Source organism: Petaurus breviceps, unplaced genomic scaffold, assembly GCF_028583685.1.
Source record: "Petaurus breviceps papuanus isolate PSGF00001 unplaced genomic scaffold, PetGlider_PUasm1.0 90847, whole genome shotgun sequence".
NCBI classification, from domain to species: Eukaryota; Metazoa; Chordata; class Mammalia; order Diprotodontia; family Petauridae; genus Petaurus; species Petaurus breviceps.
This window is the reverse complement of record NW_027187360.1, coordinates 22,201,392-22,226,693: the sequence shown is the minus strand read 5'-3', so window position 1 is coordinate 22,226,693 and position 25,302 is coordinate 22,201,392. Positions and strand designations below refer to the sequence as shown.

Sequence of the window (25,302 nt, the reverse complement as noted above, 5' to 3'; positions counted from 1 at the left end):
TGGCAATCAACACACTTTTATTAAAACACAGTCCATTTTCACAGCCATTAACTTTGAAGAGGAAAAAAATAATGAGCCAGTTTCAAACATCTGCCATGGGAAAATAATCTTAATTCTACTTTAATAGCCCCTTTGTAAATAAACAAGCAAAACCCACAACATCCTGACTCTCTCGAGATTTCTTTTGTGCAACCAGTCACTGAACTAGGCTGAGCAAGTTCCCCCTGGTGATACTCATCATTAAAAATGACAACCTGGGGGAAAAGGCATCCCAAGGGAATACTGGGACAGAAACCCTGGCCAGGGTTAGTGGCTTCTCCTTCCAGTTGGTATGGAAAATGTACAACCTTGTCATTGTGGGTGAGAGAGAGAGAAAAAGAGGCCAGAAAGTGAGATGAAAGAGGGAGAGAAATATCAAAATGGAAAGAAGAGTTCTGGTCAGTTTGGGAAGCCCAAACCCAGTGCATATCACCAGCTCCCCAATACAGAAAGCTTCACTGCACCAAACATTAGAAAGGAAGAGAAAATATTCCATCACAGGCTCCAAAGTCCCTGGCCCCACGGCACGCTGGTGACACTCCTCTAACTGCTGTTAGAGGTAAAGAACTCAGTGCACTAATGAGTCACATGCTTGCACAGCTGAGTCGATGGAGGCTCCCAAAGGGACCTTTCTTTCTTGCCCTTTTCCTCATGACAACCCTGTGAGGTAGGTGAAAAATTACATATAGTTGTGAGCAACTTGGTGAGCACAGACCTGAGCAGAGACTCTAACCCTTCACATTCAAGTGGAAGGAAAATTAAGCCAGGGTCTCTCAAAATCCCAGACTGGGAAGTGACCACTTCACTCCTTTCTCTTTCCCTTTTCCCTCCCATCAAGGAAGGATGTCTTGTTCCATAAAATATAGAAAAGAGTGAAGAGGTACACATGTCATAGAGACCCTCTCCCTAACCATGCTAAATCAGAAAAAACCCACAACCCTGCTTTCTCCACTTGACTGGCTGACTCCACACTAGTAAAAAGAAGTCTATACATAATTTACAGGGGGCTGGAGCAGAAGGCAAAGCAAAGGATGACGGCATTGTTGTAAATATTTCCATCTACACATGGCAAAGGAGGATCTGTAAATGTACATACACAGACATCTAATAGGCACCAAAAAAAAGAACATGCAGAGAGGTTCAAGCTGTGATCACAAGTCAAGGGTGTGTCTCAGAGTTCCTTAGTGATTTGCCTAAAGCTTCTTGGGAAATAGGAGTACAAATGAGAGACAGGGACTTTGTCTTTAAAGTGAAGACCTGCAAAGTGCAGATGACCCAGTCTGGGTCTTAAAAATAAAGTGAAACAATGAACTCAGGAAAGAATCCTGAGCCAGTGTGAAAAGTAGAAAAGCAGATGACTCAAAGTTCTGGGGCCAACAGGGAAGAAACAAAGAGAGAGGCCAAGTGTCTGCATGGGACGCTATAGCCTAAGTCTCCCCATAGCTCCTTTGTCCCTCCTCCTCAGGCTAACCAGGCTAAGCACTAGATTTCCACCTTAGGCGAGGCAAGTCACTATGATGGGACAAAGTCAATTTTATCAAAAGGTCAGGGGGATAAAGGTCCAGTGAAAATTCCTTCATAAGGAAAGAGAGAGGGGGCCAGCTACTTATCTAGCTAGGCCTTTTATTCTCAACAAAAGCTCAAAGTGATGAATTTACTCAGAAAAAAATGCCTTGACATGGGGCTGAGAAATTCAGACTTTCCATCCCCTGGATAAAAAGGAAGTGGGGATATTGTAATAGGATGTGAATTAAAGTGATATATACACACCTTCCTTCCCCTTATCAAAATGATCACTTGTATTTCAAAGCATTAAACTACTTCTATCAAAGTCTATCAGTACTCCTTCCTGAATGATACCCATCATTTGCTTTCTCTTAGTTTCTCTACAACTCATCATAAATGTGATCAGGCAAAGAGAGGCAGTCAGTCTTGCTCAGGGAAGGACTGGATGGCAGAAGTAACAAAGGAGTTCCATGACATCTGTCTTCCTTCTACCTTGAACTTCAGATACCATTACAGGTTAAAAACTCATAAGCTTAGGGACCTCAACCAATTTGTCCAAAAGATGTCCATGGAAGAATACCTTTAAAAGGTGCTGAGAACCCTTGAATCTTGTAGAATCCTGTCCCATAGGGTCAGGGTCCTAAATTCCTTCCTTGTCTATCTGTGGTTCAGTGGTTCACTGTTTATTCAGAATAAGGCCTTTCAACTCTGGTTTCATCTCCTGGCTTTTGTGGGACTTCTCCACCTGAACATTCAGCACCTGCTGCCTCTCCAGGATCAGGTCTCTTGAGCTCAGGATTTGCATCAACACTTCTTTTTTCAATGTGAACATACTCTTGCAGGTCTGACTGCTCAGGAGATGTACCGACACTGGAGAGGTCACCCAAGGGATTTCCAGATGAAGCCACAGGTCCTTCATCGCGTTTTACAGTCTTTGTTTGTAGGCTTTTGGTTTCCCACGTAATGTTACGCTTGGCCTCTGTTTCCGTAGCTTCATGGGGAATACCATTAGGTATCAGGGGGCAGATTGGGGTTTGTTCCACATTCTTTGTTGCCTCTATGTGGTTTTTTGGTGCTTTTGAGTCAAGCCTCCTCCTCTTATTCACTTCGTCATACGGTTTAATCTCCATGGACTCAGGACTAGATGGCCCCCTCTCCCTTGGCAGAGCCATGCTGACCATCTCCTTAGATCCCCTAGAGGTCCTCAGCTTGCTCTGGCCAAGGGCACATTCCTCCAGGTTAAGGGCGATCTTCTCCACATCAGAGGTGCCTTGCCCTTGCTCTTCCTCTTGCCTGAACTCAAGTCTGTTCACCTCATATTTCCTTTTCTTACTTTCCTTTGGACTCTGAGACTTTGGTGCCTGGTCTCCAGCATTCTTGGTTGCAACCTTCTCTTCCTGCTGGTCATATGAATTCAACCTTTCTCCCTTTTTCTCTTCCCGCTGGTCATATGAATTCAACCTTTCTTCTCCCTTTTTCTCTTCCCGCTGGTCATATGAATTCAACCTTTCTCCCTTTTTCATCTCACAACTCTGCAGCATGGCAATAGGGTTCTTCTTGACCATCTGCTTATCTTTGGAGGCAATACTATCCCCTACAATCTCTTCCCTCACCTGAGTCCTAACTTGGTCTTTCTCTATGCCAACTTCATTTTGGGATATACCTGAACCCTCTTCTTCAAGACAGTCCTGCTGTCCAGGTTCGAATTTCTGAAGCTTCTCATGTGGCCCCCAGACAAATTTATACTGAGGATTAAAGTTCTTCCAGGCATAGTAGACAAGTTTCCTGCGCTCCTTCTTGTTCCGGACTGTGAACATGAAGTAATCCAAGGCACTCTGCTTAACACTTGGCAAGCAGTGATTAACAAGGATCTCTTCTAGAAAGAAACGGATCAGAGGCACCTGGTAATGTTCATAGCCCATCTCGCCCAGACACTTCAGGATTCGAGTGATGCGAAGGTTGTTGTGGCTGTGCCTGGAAGACAGGATAAAACTCCATGTATTAACAGAAAGGGACAATGTGAATTCTTCCCAAAGCACTGACTTGAGCTGCACAAACACCCATAACAAGGGCCATGCCTGAGATAAGATATAATTTAGGGGCTTTGGATTGCTTTGCACATAGGAAGTGTATATAATAAATGTGAGTTAAATGTTTGGGTTTAAAGAGCTAATACTGCTATCTTACATGCTATCCCTGCTGTGTGGCAGGAATATGATGCTAATCAGAAACAAGTCTCTATCCCACTATTTACCCCTCCACTGTGGGGCCCCAGCCACAAATAGGGACAGTCTGATTGATATACAGAAAAGACAAAGGTAGAATGTGTTTCTGCTTTAAGTCAATAAAAGCAAAAATGCTTTAGTCGTCATAGGACCAAAGGACTTAGTACTAGAAGGGATAGGAGAAAGAATTTATCCAATCCCTTCATCTTTCAGGGGGAAAATGAGAAGCAATTTTTCCTAAGAGACATTATATCCCTTTCTCTCTCTTGTATAGTTACCACCCTCGTTCGGGTCCTTATCACCTTATCTGGACACCTGCCACAGCTTCCTAACTGATTTCCCTGACTTCAAGTCTCCCCCCTCTTTAGCCAATTCACATAGCTGCCAGAGTGATACTTATCATACATTTCTAATCATATTATTACCTTTCTCAATTTAATGTCATTGGCTTACTCTTGCCTCTAAGACCAAATGCCTATTTGGTATTCACAATATGATTCCAGCCTCCATTTACTGGATTATCACTTCCAATCATACACACTATATTCCAAGTTCAAACATCATTAGTGCTGGGATTTGAACTCACAACCTGGAAGTTCAAATCTGGTGCTCTTTCCATATATTGGACATTTGCAGCCTAGTCCCAAATCTATAAAACTGGGTATAGTGTACTAGAAAGAACCCTGACCATGGAAGCAGAGTCCTATCTCTACTACTTAGCAGTTTATGTGGTTTTGGGTAACTCTCTTAATCTCAGTTTCTCCATTTGTAAAATTAGGATAAGAATACTTCTATGTCAAGGTAATTTATGAACTGCTGGGCAATTACTGTCAATGAAAACTTAAATGTTTTCTCTCTGATCAGGATTAAAACTAGAGAATTAACCAGAGCACCCCATACTGTGTAATTAGAAATTCTGCTCCATGAGAACCCTACCTTGAGAGTAGAAGAGGAGAGGACAAGGATATGTAAGTGCCACCAGATTCAAACACTTACGAGTTGAGGTTCTGAAATCTCTCCTGGTAGTTGTCAGCCTTTCTCACTTTCCCAGTTTTGTGATTCTCCAGTTCAATGCCATAGAAGCCCAGAATGAGTTCATATGCTTGGACGAATCTTCTCATGACTTCTGCAGATTTTTTAAATTCCTGAAACATATAAATCCCCGTCTCTATTAGGATGAATGGCAACTGTTCCCAGAGTTGGATATCCCCCATTTCCCCTCCAAGTTAAGAAAATATATCACAAGTTCATAGATCTAGGTGGGGTCAAAAAGGTCACAAGCTATGGGAGCATGCATACACTTCCCCCTGTCCCTACCTCTAAGAACCCTAGGTTTCTTCAATGTTCAACTCTAACATTGCTTCATACTTAAAGATTTTCCAGATTTTCCCTAGCCCATTAATTACCTTGTATTTATTTTGTATATATTTAAATGTTCTTAAAAGTGGTGCCACTTCCCCACCCCATAGAATGCAAACTCCTTGAGACGAGAAATAGCTTCGTTTTTGCCTTTGTATTATTCCTTGTGGCTGGGACATAGTAGGCACATAATAAATCCTTCTTTGTTGGTTGATTAGCCTAATCCTTTATTTTAAATGGCAGGAACTGAGATACAGAGAGAAAATAGTGATTGGTTCAAAATCACACTGGTAGTAAATGACAAAACCAGGAATTTGTACCCAGACCCTCTCTCACTCTAAATCCAGGACTTTTTCCAATAAAGATCACGAAACTTATTGCCAAATACAAATTCTGAAGGCATTTGTTTTGAAATTTAGATTGACAAAGACAACTCAGTTTTATGACAAACATGTTAATTTGGATGAACTTCCTAACTTGGATGAATCATCCTGGATTACTGAAAAGTCAGGCTTGTATAATACTGTTAAATGCAATAAAGGCATTCCTTTAAGTCCATTCAGTAACTCGATTAAGTGTTATCTAACAAATGTTACCCAATGTAAAGTTGTTTGGAATTTGTATACTGGCCGTGAGACTGAGTAGTAATTAACAATAACAACAACAATAACAAATATAGACAACATTTCTATAGTGTTCTAACATTTACAAAGCACAATACATGCATTATCTCACTTGATCCTCTTGAAAATCTGGTGATGAAATTAATATAAGCATTATCACCCCATTTTACATGTAAAGAAATTGAGACCCAGAGAGATAAATGCCCTGTCCTGCTCATACAGCTAGCAAATGGAAGCTTCAAGCTTCAAATGCAGATCTTAGGGCAAGTGCTCTTATTTTGGTGAATAAGGATCACCCACTCACTTATGAGTGAATGTTTCTCACGTACTTAAAAAGAGTTTCTTCATATACACTGAACTCCTTAGCAAACCCATTCCTCACAGGTATATTTATAAGTACAAGGGTATATTTCAATCTAACACATGTGAATCATCACCAATTTGGAAGCAAGGATGTTTCAGAATATGCTATAAATCTTTCCTTCTTAGGACCACAGGATGACTTCCTGGATTTCAGGTTTACTTTTCCATCTAAGAACAATACCTGATAAAGGCTGATTTCTACCCTTTCATCCTTACTATACTGTGGCCTTTTTTGGCTCAAAAATTCCCCAAGGAACCTTCCATACCTCTTTTGGGCAGAAGACACTGATTGCTTTAAAAACTAGTCTTTTCCCACAAAAGATTGTGCTGAGAATCATTAGTGCCTACTCAGTCAATGCCTTTCCTATATCAAATCAGTAAGTGATATTTAAAATGGGGAGAAGTCCTATTACACACACTCACACCCTCCACACACACACAACACAGAACACAGAACAGAGGGTCAGCTTCTCCAATGACCTCTCCAGAACTGCAGAAACATGAATCATTCCACAAAACTGGCCTACCTGGATTTCTCTGAGTGTCAGGGGCTTAGCGTGCCAATTCACTCCCCTCTCCCGCAAAGGGAACAACCTGAAGGGGAAACATAATTGCAAGGTCACATGTGAAGGGGTGGGGGGAGGGAAGGGAGGAAGACAAGGCGTTACAATCAACTCCTCTATGAGGAGGCTCTGAATGGATCACTGCTATGGAGCACTCACGAGGATCCATGCTACAGCATGACATATGCAGGAGGGCCCTTGCTTCCTGGAACAGGTACACAGGTACTCACTCTTCACAGACATGGCACTGCTCTCCTTGTACACAACCTGTGCTTTTTTACTCTGGGGCCTTTGGCCTTTGTTCCCTATTTCTGGAACATTCTCGTTCTCCTCACTCTCCTTGATAGTTAAATCCCTACCTCTCCTTTACAGCTTAACTCAAATATCACCTCCTTGACTGTTAATGGCTTTCCTTTTCTAACTTCACAAGCATGTTGTACTCATAACATTTCTAGTCATCTGTGCTCACAAGTGATTCTTCCTGCAAGACTAGCAGCTCCTCAAGGATGTGAAACAAGTCTATCCTACTTTGTACTTCCCCCATGCCCAGCTGGGGTGACACTGTACTCTCTATACATAGTTAAATGGTTAATAAATGTTAGATTATCTTTTCTGTATGTGATTACCAAGGTAAAAGAATGAGAACTGTCCACATAAAGAGATGATACCACTACTGACCAAGGGAGATCTTGGGAATAGTAGTAAGTATATGACTATAGGAGAAATACTTACTCTTTTTGAACCTCAATTTTCTTATCTGTAAAATGGAGCTAGAAATACTCATATTACCTAACAGAATTCTTGTGTGGAATACAGTTATCCCTATTTTGTGAAAGCCACAGATGATACACAAAGGTCAGCAAATGAACCAGAAAAAGTTTAGAAACTCAGAAATACGATTTATAAAATATATATATACATATACTATTGTATAATATCAACATATTTTCCTCTTTTAATACCATAATAATTCAGACTTCTTTTCTGGTATGAAAAGAGGGCCAAAAAAGTTTACACAGATTTTCCAGATCTCAGGGGTGGGTGGGGTGGGAAATGGACTACTGCCATGCCCCTAAATCCTCTCGAAGTGGAAGGGATAACTGTATGGTGAGAAAACCGTAAAACATTCAAAAAATGTGAGAAATGATTACTATTAAATTAAAATGACTATTAATTTTCATATTGTTAGGGAAATGTCTGACTAGTCAAAGGAGGTGAATTGGTCAGGAAACAAAGATTAATGGAGGAGGTTGAACTGCATTGTGCTGGTAATGTCAAAAGGCCTCTAGCTAGATGTGGTGGTAATTTTTGCTCCTAGAGATACTGAGGCTCATGGATCTCTTAAGCTCAGGAGCTGAGCTTGCAGTGGATTAAGCCAGCCTGGTATATGCACCAAAGTTGGCATCAATAGGGTGGAGAGGATGGTGCCACCAGATTGTCTAAGGAAAGGCAAAATGACCAAGGTCAGAAACAGAGCAGGTAAAGCTTCCATGTCCGAGTGGGACTGGGTCCATGAGAAGCCCCTGAACTTCTAGCCTAGATGACGTGGGGTGACCCAGTCTTAACAAAACGAAACAACCTCTACGGTATCACGCACATAGGTTACCTCACTTACCATTGTATATAAGAGTGGTTGTCCTCCAGGATGTCATAATCCTCCTTCCAGTTCTTCAGGATGTCCTCAATAAAATAGCCTGGGGTATACATACAGATGCCAGGAGGTTTACAGTTAAGTCCGTATCAGCTAAGCCCATGGTCCCTTACTAGGTGGGTATCTCGAGCTATGATAGCCCAGAAAGATTCAGAGAACAGTTATAAGAGCTGGGCTTTTTGGGGTGTTTGTGAAAATTTTAAAAAATCATTCTTTGTCTACTGAAATGTTTGCATTTTTTCATGACTGAGTTCATAATTTTAAAAAAGTAATGCCATGCTACTCTCCCAAAATATAGAAAAATCTAACACTAATGGTGATCTATAGGGGGACAGCTGACACAAGTTACTAGGGGAAAAAAAAGCAATCTACACTTCTGTTGGTCTATGACAAGTGAAAGTGAGGAAACTCTCACTGGTCCTAGGACTCAGACAGCATGGGTAGGAATAGTGAATAAATAATGAGTAGACAAACAAGCTCACTACTTTTTTTTTTTTTTTGCTTTTTGGAGGGGGAGAGCAGGGCAATTGGGGTTTTGTTTTTTTCAAAGGGGGAAGGTAGGGCAATTGGAGTTAAGTGACTTACCCAAGGTCACACGGCTAGTAAGTGTTAAGTGTCTGAGGCCAGATTTGAACTCAGGTCCTCCTGACTCCAGGGCCGGTGCTCTATTCACTGTGCCACCTAGCCGCCCCAAGCTCACTACTTTTAAATGCACACAGTAGGTGCTCCAACAAAACCATGGCTGTTTGAACCACTGAGACATGGATCTCAAGAAGGGGACTCAGTGTCGATGTAGGATAGTCATAGATTGTTGGAGTTGAGGCAGATACATACCATTGGGCAAGAAAGCAATTTCGTTTTTATAAAACTTCAAATTCAGCATTTCATTGTTGGAATCTTCATCTGTCAAACCCTGCAAGAACAAAAAAAATGTTAAGAGGTTGGTAAATTACCACACACTTTCTACTATTTCTCTCATTTGTCTTCAGAATTAGGCATCAATTCAATAAACATTTATGTGCCCATTATATTCTACTGGGGGAAATAGAACCCGTGTAGAGACAAATATAAGACAATTTGAAGGAGCAAATACTAGCAACTATTTCATGGATAACTTGAGAGGGGAGTCAGATGAGAGCTGAGTTGGTCAACCTGGTTATTGGGCCCAGTGACCCAGTCTCTTGGTTCATTCTTGCCATCTTTCTTTTGCCCTAACCTCCTATGCTTCCAGAAATCATGGCAATCCATCCACCCATCAAGCACCTGTTATTTTGTGGAATTCTTGGTATGGGAACACTCTCTGTGACGCAGATTATAGCTAGTTTGTAACTTCCTTAAAGCCTTAGGAAAGGGGCAGCTAGGTGGTGCAGTGAATACAGCACCGGCCCTGGAGTCAGGAGGACCTGAGTTCAAATCTGACCTCAGACACTTGACACACTAGCTGTGTGACCTTGGGTAAGTCAATTAACTTAACGCCAATTGCCTTGCCTTTCCCCCTCCAAAAAAAACCCAAAACAAAACCTTAGAAAGTTTGCTTGAGGTTCAGGGAAGCAGAAGCACCCAAATATTAATAATTACTAGCATGTACAGAGTGCTTTGCAGGAATTACCTCACTTAATTCTCACGACAACCCTTAGAAGTAGGTGCTTTTATTATCTCTGTTTTATAGGTGAGAAGCCTAAGGCTTGGGGAGATTCACTGACTTGCTCAGGGTTACACAGTTGTGCAGGTCTTCCTGACTGCAAGTTTAGGGCATTTGGAGCACCTAATGCCATGCCTCAAAAGTGATCCAGGCACTATATTAGGCTCCTAAGATACAAAGACACAAATGAAGTGGTAAACTTACATTGTATCAAGGGAGACAACAAGCACAGAAGTATGTGTGCATGTGGTTGTGTTCGTCACTTCATGGTGAGAAGGTATGAGTGGCTGGATCAAGGAAGACTTTATGTGGAAATGTGTTGCTTGAGCAGAATTTCGAAGGAAACTAGGTATTCTATGACATAGACAAGAGATGTGACTGTATTCCAGGAATGTTATTGTTGCTGTTCATTTGTTTCAGTTGAGTCAATTCTTTGTGACTCCATTTCGGGTTTTCTTGGCAAAGAAACTAGAGTGGTTAGTTATTTCCTTTTCCAGATGAGGAAACTGAGGCAAACGAGGTTTAGTGACTTGTCCTTGGTCACACAGCTAGTAAGTGACTTAGGCTGAATTTGAATTCAGGTCTCTCTGACTCCAAGCCTGGACTTCTATTCACTTCAGCCACCTAACTGCCCAGGCATGGGGGACAGCGGTATAAGAAGTGCTTGGAGTTCATTAAAGTGACTATGGCTGGATACAGAGGTGTTAAAGTCATCTTTCCAGAGATGACTGAAGAACTTGCTCATGGTCATCCCTCACATGAGATCAGAACCCATCTGAACTGCCTCTAAGTCCAGCACTACAATCATAGTGCCTGTAGCAATAAGGAAATAATAATAATAACAGGACAACAATCCCCTTGAAAGGAAAAAGGGGCCTCAAGGACTTACTGGGTATCGACGTCTATATCTCTGCATGTCCTGGACCGCTCTCCAGTTTCGGCATCCTATCATCCGGCTCTGGAAAAGGAAGAGAGAAAATGAAAATCAATAGGAGGAAATTCAGGGCTGGTTATGATACCTGATACATTGCCATCTAATGGGAATGCTCCCAAGTAAGAGCCCTCAGCAGGGTTTATCTTCTGGTTTAGGGTAGGAGTAGAAGGAGCATTCAAAGTGTAGGTATGTGTCACTTAACTGTTGTCTGTCTAAGCTTCCTCATCTGTAAAATGGTCACCAGAGCACCCACCTCCCAGGGTGGTTGTAAGGATGAAATGAGATAAATGAGTTTAAATTGAGTAAATATTTTTGATCTCTCCTTATGTAATGAGCAATGCTACTACTGCTAATAGCACCTTTAAGGTTTGCAAGGCACTTTACATATATTATAACTCACTGGATCATCAGAGCAACTCTGTGAGGTTTACAAGTGAGGAAAGTACAGCCAAGAGTGATTAGGTGACTTGTTCAGGGTCGTGCAGCTAGTAAGAAAGGTACTTTCTAGGTACTAAGTACTTTTCTCCTGACTCCAGGGCCGGTGCTCTATTCACTGTTCCACCTAGCTGCTCCCCTGCCCTCCCCCCCCCTTTTTTTGCTTTTTGAAGGAAGGCAGGGCAATTGAGGTTAAGTGACTTGCCCAAGGTCACACAGCTAGTTTTGTATTAAGTGTCTGAGGCCAGATTTGAACTCAGGTCCTAAGTACTTTTCTCAATCTTCTTTCTCCTTGACCCTCATTTGACATTGTTGAGCGTCCTCTCCTCCTTGATACTCTCTTTTCTCTAGATTTTCAGGACCACACTTCTCCTGGTTTTCCTCCTACATATCTGACCCCTCTTTCTCTGTCTCTTTTGCTGGATCCCCATCCAGATCACACCCTTTAACTGTTGGGTAACCCTCAAGGTTCTGTGCTGGCTCCTCTTTCCTTCTTCTACAATACTTCACTTTGTGATCTCATCACCTCCCATGGATTTAATTACCATCTCTATGCTGATGACTCTTAGATTCTGCCCCAACCTCTCTGTGGACCTCCAAACTCATATCCTCAACTGTTTTTCAGACATCTTGAACTTGAAGTCCAGTAGACATCTTAAACATTTACAAAACAGAACTATCTTTTCCCCTAAACTCTCTCTCCCACTCCTACCTTCCCAATGTAATGGTAATAGTATATAAGATCTTCCCCACCCATTAATAGGCCTCCTGTGAAGCCCATTAAGGGAAGCTAGCTTAAGGGAGGCTTGCTTGTAGGTAGTGAAAGCCTAAACATTTTTAAATTTCTAATTAGGCACCAAGTCTGGAGGGTAGTGATGCCCTCTGGCTCTAAAAAGGATATACACACACACACACACACACACACACATATTTATATATACATATACATACACACACATATAATTATATATATACACATACACATAAACACACACTCTGAGGCTAGTATTTTGTTTTGGGGCTCACTCATGGAAGAATGTTCTCGTGATTTGACCAGGTGAGTCAGAGTGGCATTAAGGAGCCCCTTTGAAAAACCCAGATGTTGGTGCTTCTCTCTCTCTGTAACTATGTATGTACTGCCTTGGTCAGACAGGTGGATCTGTCTGTTCATCTGTGCTAATTTCTGAGACAGTTAGAAGCCCTGTCTGTTAGTCTTTATTTCTCTGCTTGTATTTTCTCTATTTTCTTTGTTTGGATTTTCTCTGAAGCTCAGGGTACTGATTTTCTCCCTTAACTAATGAATGTAATTAAAAAAAAAAAGACTGTTGACCCTTTGAACAGCTGTATTTTCTAGTAAAGCGGATCGAAGAACCTTGTGCTAGCAGCCATCCTAGGTATGCCAGTGTGGATAGTTGCCACTATACCCTATTACTGCTGAGCCATACCACCCACCTTGTCCCTTCTATCCCCCATGGCATAAAAACTCAGAAGTCATCATGTACGCCTCACTATCTCTACCCCTCACACACCTAATCTGTGGCCAAGGTCTGTGGATTTCACCTTGGAAACATTTCTAGAACATGTTCCCTTTTTTCTTCTGATACCCTTACCACTCACACTTCATAACTGCACTATTATAATAGCTGTGAGTCTGCCTGTCTCAAGTTTCTCTCTACTCTAATTCATTCATCCTTCAAGTACCCAAGCTCACTCCTCCATTCAGTTACCTGCCAAAGGGCAGGTCTGACCATGTCACTTCCCAATTTAAGAAACTCCAGTGGCTCCTTATTACCTCTAAAATCAACTACAAAACCCTATTTGGCACTTGAAGCCCTTCATAACTCAGCCGCCCCGCCCCCCCTCCTCCCCTATCGCATACCCTTCAATACAGGGACACTGGCTTCCTGGCTGTTCCATGAACACTGACATTCCATCTTTCATTTCCAGGCATTTTCTCTAGCTGTCATTTATGCCTGGAATACCTTTCCTTCTTCAACTCTGCCAACTGACTTCCCTGGCCTCTTTTAAATCCTAATTAAAATCCCATCTCTTAGAGGAAGCCTTTCCCAATCCTTTTTTTTTATTTAAAGCTTTTTTTTTTGCCTTTTGGAGGGCAATTGGGGTTAAGTAACTTGCCCAAGGTTACACGGCTAGTATTTTTGCATGGGTGTTAAATGTCTCAGGCCAGAACCGAACTTGGGTCCTCCCAGCTCCAGGGCCAGCACTTTACTCACTTCGCCACCTAGCCACCCCCCCAACCCCCCTTTTGCCTGTTAATTATTCCCTATTTATCTTGTACACAATTTGTTTGTATATATTTGTCTACATGTTGTCTCCCTATTATACTGTAGGCTCCTTGAGGACAGGGACTGTCTTTTGCCCCTTTCAGTATCCCCACTGCTTAGTGGCACAAGGCCTGGCATATAGTAGGTACATAAAAATGCTTACTGATAATTAAATGCAGAATGTGAGCTCGAGTCTTCCTGATCCAACACTCTACCCACTATGCCACAGTAATATGACATTCCTGCTTCTTATTAATTGTTGTTGTTCAGTCATGTCCGACTCCATGGACCACAGCACGTCCCACAGTCTGTGGGGTTTTCTTGACAAAGATACTGGAGTGGTTTGCCATTTGGCAAAGGGTAAGTGACTTGCCCAGGGTTACACAGCTAATCAGTACCTGAATTCTGGCCTTCCAGACTCCAGGCCCATCACTCTATCCACTGAGCCACCCGTCTGTTTAAGAGGCAATAATAATAATAACATTGATGATAGCTAACATTAATAAAGCACTTATTATGTGTTGGGCACCGTGCTAAGTGCTTTACAGTTACTATTTCACTTGATCCTTACAACAACTCTTTGATGTAGGTGCTATTATCCCCATTTTATAGATAAGGAAACTGAGGCAAATAGAAGTTAAGTGACTTGTCCAGGGTGATAAAACTAGTGACTTAGGCTGGATTTGAACTTATATGTCTTCTGGACTCTAGGCCTGATGCTCTATGCATCACCTCATTACCTCACCGCCTAAATATTAGCATATTATATAATATTAGCATATTGTAAATAAATATCAGCATAGTATAGTGCAGAGATTTGGAATCAAAGTTCTTAAGGTTAGCTCTGTAACTTACTCAGGGCCTCAATTTCTTCATCTGCTAAAAAACATGAGTGGGTTGGACTGGACACCTATTGTCCATTATGGTTATAAATCTATGATCCTACAAATCCGGTGAAATGGTCAAAGCAGGGATTAGTATTCCAGTTTGAAAGATGGTTAAACAGACACAAGGAGAGATCCAGTGACTTGCCCAATATCACAATGTATTAGTGACTGAGCTAAGGATTCAAGTCTTATGATTTAACAGTCTGGCTGACTTTTCCAGAGCACCAGAGCTCTCCAAGATGGTCTCTGAAGGCGTCAGAATCACCGTAAACTCATTGTCCTGCCAAAGGAATGATTCCTCTCAGTTTCCCCTTTGCAGAGGTGGTTCTAAGGATGAAATGAGCTCTGTAAATGCACCCCTCCCCCTCTCTCTGAGCCCCCTTGCTCAGCAGGCTGCCTAAGAGAGTGGGCGAAAGCCAAGAATAAAGCAGAAAACTGGGAGCAGCTGAAATGAACAAACCATCAGGAGAATGGCAATGCCTCAGATTTTTCCAACAAGGGACAATGCCTCATTTCTAGCTGCTGAGAGCAAAACAAGACTCCCCAACTGCCCCAAGGCCCTTATCCCTGTATCTCTGTTCCTCCTGGTATGAAGAGGAGATGGCAAATTTAAAAGGCAGGTCAAACTGCATTGCTACAAATCCCAGCCATGTTTGGTTATGTCATCAAAACCAAAGAGTCATAGAATTCTGCACCTAGAAGAGCCCTTAGAGGTCAGTTGATCCCATCACTCATTTTACAGATGAAGAAACTGAGATCAGAGATGGAAAGTGACTTGCACACAGGTGGTAAGGTACAGAGCCAGAATTTGAATCCAGCTTCTTCTATTCCAAACTCAGTTCTCTTTCTCCCCAAAGGGCAAAGGTTGAACACAGGGAACCCTACAGGCAAAGCATGTGTTCTATCAATAAGCAACATCTTGAAACCTCAGTCATAGCCCTGGTCATTTCAGTAATTACCTGTTACAAAAGTGCCTATATAATCTAAGACTTGGGACCCTCTGGGACTTTGTTTTAAGGGAATTTGACCCAGAGGTTCGATTAGTTCTAAATAAATAATTCTGTGCATTTGAAAGGAAAAAAAAAATGGGAGATGACCAACCTTTAGTTGATTAAAAATTATCTGCAATTGTTGATTGAGATAACCCCAACTCAAGGACAAACTGACCCAAGAAGTCCAAAAGCTGAAGTATTGCCACACATATTGGCAGAGTCTGAAAAGGAGAGAGTCCCATCTGGGCTGGAGACAGAGGACAACAGGTTCATGTATATTAATAACATAATTTGATATAAGGGGATAAAAATGATCAAATAATGATACGAGCAGAGGGACGAGAAGTATGTAACAAGACCAACAGGGAAGATATCATGGAGTTAGAGCACCCTTTGGGTTTTGACTCACATCCTTAGAACAGTTCAGAATCTTAGGTTTTTAGAACTTTAGAACCTGACTCAAAACCCTTGCAGCCACAGAGCATTAGGTTGGAAGATTGTCAGCTATAGCTAATGGCCCACCTGCAAGAAGCCTTTCTGGTTTCCCCTTAATCCTAGGGCCTTCCCTCTGTTAACTGTTTTTGCATGTTGTCTCTCTCCCCTATTAAACTTCCTTGAGAGCATACATTTTCTTTTACCTTTCTCTGTTATCTCCACTGCTTAACACAGTGCACCTGGAATACAGAATGGGTTTAATAAATGCTAGCTCACTGACTGAATCGGAAGGGGTCTTAGAGAGCATGTAGTTCGAGGCCCTCCTTTGACACACGACCAGGAATAAGATCTGAGAGAAGTGCTTTGAGGTGGAACAATCAGACAGTGGCAGAGTTGGAACTCACAACCATGTTTTCTGACTCTTTCCCAGTGGCTTCTGTGAAGAGATTTGTTTCTCTGGTCCTTGATTTTCCCATAAATAAAATGAGGGGCATGGATTATAGCAGTGGTATAGTCCAGTTGAAAAAGCATTTACAGAGGATTAGGTTTGAATCTGGACAATTTATTTATCATCTGTGTGATTTTAGGTAAATCCATCTCTCTGGGCTTCACTTTTGCAGCTGTAAAATGATGGGGTTGGACAAGATGGTCTAGCTGACGCTTTTCAAAAAACTTCGGTTGCTCAGGAATGAGGGCCCCAGAGAATGGAGTTATAGGATCATAAATTTAGAGCTGGAAAGGGCCTTAGAAGCCATAGAGCCCAGTCCCCTCATTTTACAGAGGAGGAAATTTGAGCCTGAGAGAGGTTAAGTGAGTAGCTCAGGGCTATACAGCTAGTGCCTGAGGAGGGATTTGAACCCCAGGTCTTCCTGACTCAGTCTACTGCCCTTGACATTATTACACCATGCTACCTTTAAAAAGGCACATACATGGGCCACTTGTGGCAGAAGTGGTTGTAGCTGTGGAACTGTAGGCCTGGCTGACAAGGTACTAAGAGGGGACAGGGCTCAGTTCTTTCTAAATCTTTACTATCACTCTCAGGGGAGGACTGTCAGTTACCACCTTCCCTTTCCTACACCCTTTTTCCTTTAATAAGTCACACCCTGTCACAATATGTGTGTGTGTTGTGTGTGAGCTGTGTTTTATTGAATATGCATGAATCATATACATGCCTCCACAGTTCAAACTGTGCTCAACACCTATTATGCATGTTTATATGCACACATATGGCACCGTAAATATCTGCTAAATAAATGAATAAATAAGCAATCTTGGTATGGTGGGAAGTAAGGGTCCTAGTCTCTGCTCCAATGCTAAAGTCAGTTGGGTTGCTTAGGATAAATCCTATCTCTCCCCTGGACAGCAGGGCCTTTATCTATCAAATGAAGGGAATTCAGTTAGGTGATATGGAAGATCTTTTCAGCTCTATTCTTTAGGGCTTATTATTTTCCAGATCTCAAGGAGAAAAAAGCAATATTGTATTGAAGGTGAATGGCAGATGAGAGGAAGGGAGTAAGTTTTATGAAGCAAATGAATGAAAAAAGCATTTATTAAACACTTAATATGTGTTGTTCTATGTTAATGGCTAGAGATATAAACATAAACACAAAGATAGTCCTTGATTCCAAGGAGCTTATATTCTAATGAGGGAAATAACACATACTGGAGTTGGTTGTTATGTTCGTCCTTCGTTTTTGAAGAGGACCATGGCATCAGGGAATGATGACATGACCTGCAGTTGACTTTGATTTGAGTGAGGGAGGGCTGTGCAAGGTCACCAGTCTTACTTTCTCCTCCAGATCCACTTGGATCCAGTGACCAGATATTCATCAGGATGACTGGAGATGACCCAGGATGCAATGGGAGACCCAGGCCCTTTTAGGCTAAGGCCTTTTCTTATACTCAGAGTGAGGTAATGCCCATTCAGTGAACTGGCCTCTTTAAGAAGTGAGTCAAGGGATGGTCCCTTTAATTAGAAAAAAAAAAAAATCAAGCTGGGAGGGGAAGACCCTCAAGGTTTCAGTTCCAAAGAGAAACAGTTCTCCCAGACATTCCCTCTAAACCAGGAGGGCCCAAAATACAGCCATTAAATGGAGTTTGGGCAGGGAACTATTGTGGTCCAATCTAAGAGCTTCAGTACATATTCCAGTAGTAGGACATACTCTGGTACGGTAGCCGGAGAAGGGTATTTTGGACAGTAAAGTCCAAAGGTCAGGATGCGGTCCAGGGGGAGTATATTGACATATCTTATCTAGTGGCAATATCAGGGTGGATTTAATCAACAATTAATCAAAAATCATCAACAATAATTTAATTAACTGAAGGAATCAGGTGGGGAAGGAGACTATGGAGGAGATGGTCAGAAGGGCAGGAGTGAAGTAAATAGTGGCTGGTGCTTTCCTAAAATAGTAAGTACTCTGAAGGCAGGATATATGTCTTTGTATCTAGAACTATGATGGTCCTCTACACAAAGTAGTTGCTTAGCAAAGATTTGAAACACTAAGGTACTTACTTACCCTTCTAGCTCTGACATTCTGTGACCAGATCTGCATTTTCCTGTTTCCTAAAAATCAAGTTAATTTTACTAACTAAAATTAGAAGCAGTGTTTGGGAATACCTTTTTGACCCAGCACCCAGAACTGGGTAACTGGGTAACTGGCCCAGTTCCTTACTGATAGCCAGAGGGTGAGTCAGAGTGAAACTGGAGAAACCCAGAGAAAAGCTGACCACTCCCTCCTCACCAAGTTTCTATTCCTTCTTTTCCCTAGGCCTAGAGATTTCTTTTTACCAACGTCCACACACACATATCTACTCAATAGGACAAAGGTAGATTACTATTGGGATGCATAGAACCAGATACAAAGTAGCTCGATAGAGAATGATACAAAAAGTAAAATCACCACTGGCTATGTTCTAGGTCTCAAGTTTCCTCACTTGCAAAATGCAGATAATAACACTTGCAATATCTACCAACCAACTCACAAGATTGCTGTGAGGAATAGCACATAATTCGAGGTGCTTCAATTTCTAGGTTAAACCCTAGGGTTGGTACAGATTTTGCCCAATGCCCTACATTGCCTCCTGTTTTCAACAGTGATCTCTGCTGATCAGAGAGATGGCCCTGGCATCTTGGAGATGATCAAGTTCAGAATCTTTTAAATGGGAGGAAGAGTAAAATCCATAGAGGTACAACATGGTAGAATGAATATGGAGTCCAAAGACCTGGATTAAGATCTCAGGGCTACTTAGTTGTGATTTGGGGCAAGTCAGATCACCCCTCCAGATTGCAGTTTCTTTATATGTTAAGATGAGAGTTGGATCATATAGTTTCTATTGTCCTTTGCAGCTTAAAATCTATTGCTGATTGACAAACACTTAAAGGCCTGCTTTGTTTAGAGCTCTGTGGGAGATAACAAAGTTTATAAAAGACACTGTCTCTGTTCCAAAAGTTTTCCAGTAGAATCGGATACCAATAAAGACAACCATAATGCACAACATTACATGTTAAGTGTGCCAGAGGGATAAAAATTGTTGGGTGAGGTCCAAGGAGGGGAAATTAAATGAGGTCCAGGGAGATGAGGGTAGATTTTTATGGAGTGAATGGAAATCTGTCCTTTTAGAGATGTGTAGAAATTCAACAGGCAGAGGGGGAAGGGAAGATGTTCCAGGTGCAGGAATGGGCACAAGCAAAAAAAAAAGCACAGCAAAGGTAAAGTTGTACTGTGTGTAAAGGAGAAAGTAGCCTGGTAGTTCAGCTAGAGTGAATAATGAGTGGAGGACAGTAATATTAAAAAAAAGGCAAAAAAGGTAAAATGAGACCAGATTATGTAGGACTTTGAATGACAGTCAAAAGACTCTAAACTTGATAGTCAAAAGTAAGATACTGGAACATTTCTTAATGGGAAAGACATGTAGATCTGTGCATGAAAAGATCATTCAAGCATCACTATGAAAGATGGATTGAAGGATGCAATCAACTGTCTAGGATTGACAAGACCTGAGAACTGACTGAATATGAGATGTACGAATGGGAAGAGCTGAAGATAAACCCAAGATTTCAAACATGGAAGCTTGAGCGAACGGCAGTACCTAGAGAAATAATGATGCTGAAAGGAGGAATAGATTTGAGAGAGGAAATGAGATATTTAAGACATTTTGTGTCTGAGGAGTCAGTAGATCACTGGTGGGGGTCTGGTGGAATGTTTGAGATTTGGACCTGGAGCTTAGAAAAGAGGTCAAGACTGAAGATAAAGATTTGGGTCATCTCTTTAGAGATGGTATGGTTGAAGCTGTAAAGTAAATGCCACTGTCAAAGAACAGGAAAGAGAGCCAGACCTTTGGGAAGACCCACATTCTACTGCTCAGGTCTGGCTTTTGAAGCCAGGAAGAGATCTAAAGAAAGAGTATTAGAGAGGTATGAGATCTAGAGGACTGTGATGTGTATTATCCCAAGGGAAGAAAGAGCACTGAGGTAGACATTATCAAAGGCTATAGAAGATGAGGACTGGGGGGGAAAATCTTTCAGATTTTGATCAGTCACATTCTCAAGGTCACAGAGCTACTTGGTGGCAAAGTAGAAGTCCTAAAACATACACAATATTCACTGTCTTGCTTTGTCTTTGTATTTCTGTGTCTTCCAAGCGTGTGTGAATACGCATATGCACACATATGCACAAACATAAACATACATATTATGTTTTTGAAGACAATGCAAACCCCATCCTGGGTACCTTCACCCCACAAATTAATTGAGGGAAATCCACCACCAAAAAGCCCCAAATGTCCAGGAAAAGTTAACTTCACTAGCAAGACCTTAAAAGTCGAACAGCCCAATGTCAGGGCTTCCGCGGTTAGAGGAGTTGGGGTGGGGTGGGCGCATACGTAGGGAGTAGCCCATGGCTGTTCCAGTAGCCGCCGCCGGCTCTCTAAAGAGGCTGAGGGCTTCGGGGTAGGGGGTGCCGGTCGACAGAGCATCTTAGAGAAGAGGTATTTGTACCTCAGCGGCAAGTGTCCCCAAATAAGTGTTGTCTGACCTAGGCGGGTGCAGCCCCCTCTAAAGTAGCCTTCCTCACTCCTGGCCAAAAGATAAAGGCGGGCTGGCGGCGGAAGCGGGGGAGGGGGCAGCATGGGGGCTTGGGAAGGTTGGGGGACAAAACTGGGGATGGGTAAGACAGCAGGAATAGAAGGGCTCCCTTGTTCGTTCGCTCTCCGGATTCCTCCCAGCCCCACGCCCGCTGGGCAGAGTGCAAGCTCCTAGAGTCGCCCGCCCTCCGCAGGCCTGGCCATTTTCTAAGACTTCACCTGGAAAGCTTGGTTCCCGCGCTGCTGTGGCCTCGGCTTCGCTTCCTCTCTGGGTTTCCTCTCATCCTTCTCCTTTTCCTGACCCTCTTCCTCTTCTTCCTCTTCCCAAGTCGAATCGCAGTCCTCGTCGTCCATGCTTTGTGCAGGAGAGGTTAAAAGGCCGGGTCACTGCCAAAACAGGGAGCGGGAGAGGGCGAGGAGGTGTAGAGGTGTGTTGGGTTCGAGGGAGGTAGGTTGGAGTGACTAGGGGCGGAGAGACGCCGGCAGGAAAGGAAAGAGAAGCGGCGGAAACGAAAGCGAAAGGAGGAGGGGGACGCACTGGTGGGGAGGAGATTTGGAAAGCGAGCCGCGGGGGTGGTGCTGCCTGAGCCCGCCTCTAGGGTGGGGAGAGCCCGCTGGGTTGATTGTATTCGAGTCTGCTCCAGTGTACGAATTCTTGTGTTCCGCTCGCTTTGCCTTAAACCCCCCCCCCCCCTTGTGATAATCTACTTGTAAAAATAATTTGAGGATCCGTAGCGCGTTTTTCCCTTTGGTTTACAATTGTTAGCTATGATGTTTGTTTGCCATTTAACTATTATACTGCTTGAGTGAAGGAGTTGAGAATTTGGCCTAGGATTTTGAAGAATGTCTCAATCCTTGATCGATTTAATAAACATACAGAATGTTAGAGAGGACTTGGGCGCTGAGAAAGTGGCGTAAAACCGTCGTCAAGGACGTGTATTCCAGAAAAGGAGGTGTCTCAGTCCTGTGTAGTCAGAGCTGTCAGTAAAATAGCCTGTGTGTTACAGTGGTATCCATGGAATATCTAAAGAACGAGGAGACTGCACTGGTCCATTCAGTGGATTTACAGGAGGTCATGGACAAGCCGGTGGAGGATGGGGGAAGAGGAGGGAGGGAGGGAAAGAGAGAGAAAGGAGGGGAAAGCGAATGAAAGTACGATGGAGAGCATTCATCGAAGTAATAGAAAATGAAAGACGTTTGAGCAAAATTTTCTTACTGTAAATAGTAAGTATGAGGGAATGTTGGGTCCCCCCCCCATTTGTTTTCAATTCCGGGACACATCTCAAAACCCATTTTCCTTACTAAGAACTTAACTTAGTCAACTCTCTTGGAGTGTTCTTCATGAATCAATCAATCCTTAGTATCCTATGTGATGGAGTTAGATTCTGTTGTTCTTTCCAGCTCTAAATCTTTGATCCTATCTATCCATTTTTCTAGTTGTTTCAAGTATAAGTCTAATCAATTCAACAAACATTTATCAAGAAACTTCTATGTATAGGCACTGAGCAGTGCATTTGAAGAGAAAAATGAAAGTCTTTGCCTTCAAGAATTTTACATTCTGTTGACATCTTTTCAACATCTCTCAAATAAGTGCCTTTTACCTCCTCTGATCCTCCTACCACCCATACGTCATGCCTGGACTACTGAAATAGAATGCTGGTAGGGTCTCTCCCCTCTCCAGTCCATTCTCTATTCAGCCACCAAAGCGATTTTCCTAAGGGAAAGTTTTAACCCTGTCACCTTCCCTGTTCAAGAAACTCCAGTGACTTTCCATCATCTCCTGCATCAAATATAAATCCCTCTGTTTGGCATTCAAAGCCTTCATAACCTAACCACTTCTTACTTTTCAAGTCTTCTTATACCTTACTCTCCAGCATGTGCTCTTCAATCCAGTGACACTTGGCCTCCTGGATGTTCCATGAACAAGATACTATATCTAAGCACTTTCTCTGGCTGTTTGCCATGCCTGGAACATTCTCTCCTCCGCTCCACCTATTGATCTCCCTGGCCTCCTTTAAATCCCAATAAAATGCTATCTTTTACAAGGAGCCTTTCTTAATCCTTAATTCTAGTGCTTTCCATCTATTATTTGCTATTATTCCTGCATTTGGTTTATTCGTACGTATTTGCTTGTGGTTTCCTCCATTAGACTGTAAGCTCCTTGAGGGCAGAGACTGTTTTGCCTCTTGTATCCCCATTGCTTAGGACAGTGTTTGGCACATTGAAGGCACTTAATAAATGTTTACTGACAAATTGACAAGTTATTAAACAAGAACGGTTGAGGTGACCACCACCAACATAAGGTAGAGATGAACTTACCACTTTAAATACTCCACTGGATCTGTCATCACATCAATTAGGAGCTCCTACCAACAACACTGATTACAATCCATTCATGCTTACCTATCCCATACAATTAATTCTCTTTTCGGGTTAGGAAAGTACCAGTAGAACACTTTGGTTGTCTACCTGCCATCCCTTGATCTTGCTACATGACCAGCATTGGGAATACAAATACGAATACAACCCTACCCCACCCCACCCCCATGCCCTCAAGGAGGCAATGAAGACAACACACAAAAGGAAGCTGAAAGAGGGAAAGAGAGAAGGTACCCTGTTCAAGAATATGATGAAAGAATCCAAAGCAACCCAGAAGCTGTGCAAGTGGATTCTGTACTAGGGCCCCTTCTTAAAGAGAGTTTCTGGAGCTCCTGGCTCTACCCTACAAGCAGAGGGGTCCAGTCAGAGGGGCAGAGGGTACTGATGAGATGCAGGATGAGACTTTCCATTGGTAAGTCAGTGGTGTGCCATATAACAAAACTTCAAGATGTTAATATTTAAATATGGGCTCTTTACTTTTGTGGAAAGTTTTGGGGAAGGGATTTCTTATTATTTTTATAACAATGGTCCACGAGGTCCAAATTTCTAAGTTAAGTTCATTAGAGTGGATGGAGTAAAGGAGAATGTGGAGCAAGTGGAGGAAGAAGTTCTCAGTGACCAGGGGGGAGGGTGAGACCAAGAGAAACAAGTGTCACATTTAAATTCTATCCCAGAACTTCCACTAATTCCTCCTTCAAGGTAAAAAAAAGTTCCTTAGCACTTTGTTGTTGCTATGCTTCCCAGTCAAGGGATTTATTGTGCTTTTCTTATGGGGGCTGCATGGATTTAAGTTCATGATGCTGCCTGCTGAACCTGGTCCCACCTGTCTAGCCCTACCTCATCCAGCCCTGGTGGCATACCACTATAGACTTCAAGATGCTGTACTAGAGAGTTGGGGATAGGAATGGAAATGAAGAAGGGAGGGAGAAGATGCTGAGTTTGGCAACCAAGTCAGGTGCTGGGAGTGGGGAGCACATAGATTCAGTTTTCTTTCCTTATTAAAGGACTGGTAACCAGGCTAACTTACCTGAACCATTGGAGTGCTTTGCTGCCCAGGTGGGTGGGGTGTCTAGGTAATTCAACAGACTACCTACTCATACTCAAACCTCCCTCAGTTTCTGAGTATTCTCAGCCCCAACTGGAGTTACTAAAGAAATGTAATGACACCCTAATTCTCCAAGTTTTTATTTCTGCTAGGAGTACTAGATGGATGGTGACACATGCATGTCTGATGTATGGACCGTGAGGGTGCCAGTGTTAATATTTGCACTTAAATATGAGTAAGGCTTCTTTTTTCCATTTTCAATAAAAAAAAAAAGAACTTTTTTTTTTCTGCACCCCCACCACCCATAATTCTGTGTCACTTTGGAGACCATTGGCCTATGTGAAAAACCTGTACACTCTTCAGCCTGGTGTTTGAGGCCTTCCATAATCTGGATCTGGTTCCCACCTATCCTACTATCTTTCTTAAAATAAATTTTACAGATGCTTTTTGTTTTTTACCCTGCAGTTGTTTCCCAGTTAATCCAACCCTTGCCACCACAAAGTCACCTTGTAACAAAGAAAAAGGTTTAAGCAAAGTCAAGACATAGTAACTACATCTGACAGTGTATGTAACTTTTTGTATCCACGATTTACTACTTCTCTGAGAGGAGGGACATGAATTCATTATCTGTCCTCTGGAACCAGTATTGCTCATTGTATTTCATAGACTCTTAGAGCTGGAAGGAAATTAAGATGTCATCTAGTCCAAATTCCTAATTTTTACATTTAAGGGAACTGTGGACCACAGAAATTAAGTGACTTGCCAAAGTTTACACAGAGGTAAGTAGCAAGGATGGAAATTGAACCCAGTTTTCTAATCCCAGCATTCTTTCCGCTGCAACACACTGCCCCCATTTA

The 25,302-nt window shown here is 42.4% G+C and overlaps 1 protein-coding gene across 3 annotated transcripts; it reads right to left on the bottom strand.

The window, feature by feature from the left end:
- On the bottom strand, nucleotides 1-21,548 carry OGFR (opioid growth factor receptor). 3 transcript variants are annotated; one of them, XM_069072560.1, is made up of 9 exons: nucleotides 21,241-21,548; nucleotides 15,614-15,751; nucleotides 10,861-10,929; nucleotides 9,164-9,242; nucleotides 8,294-8,372; nucleotides 6,643-6,709; nucleotides 4,767-4,915; nucleotides 3,007-3,519; nucleotides 1-2,964 (listed from the first exon to the last, which is right to left on the bottom strand). In XM_069072560.1, the coding sequence occupies exons 1-9, from the start codon at nucleotides 21,373-21,375 to the stop codon at nucleotides 2,229-2,231; spliced, it is 1,965 nt and encodes a 654-aa protein (XP_068928661.1). In that variant the 5' UTR covers nucleotides 21,376-21,548; the 3' UTR covers nucleotides 1-2,228. The 3 variants fall into 3 exon arrangements, with proteins under 3 accessions (XP_068928661.1, XP_068928659.1, XP_068928662.1); XM_069072558.1 differs by having other exon boundaries at nucleotides 1-3,519; XM_069072561.1 differs by lacking the exon at nucleotides 15,614-15,751 and having other exon boundaries at nucleotides 1-3,519; nucleotides 21,241-21,547.
- Nucleotides 21,549-25,302: the final 3,754 nt, after the last annotated feature.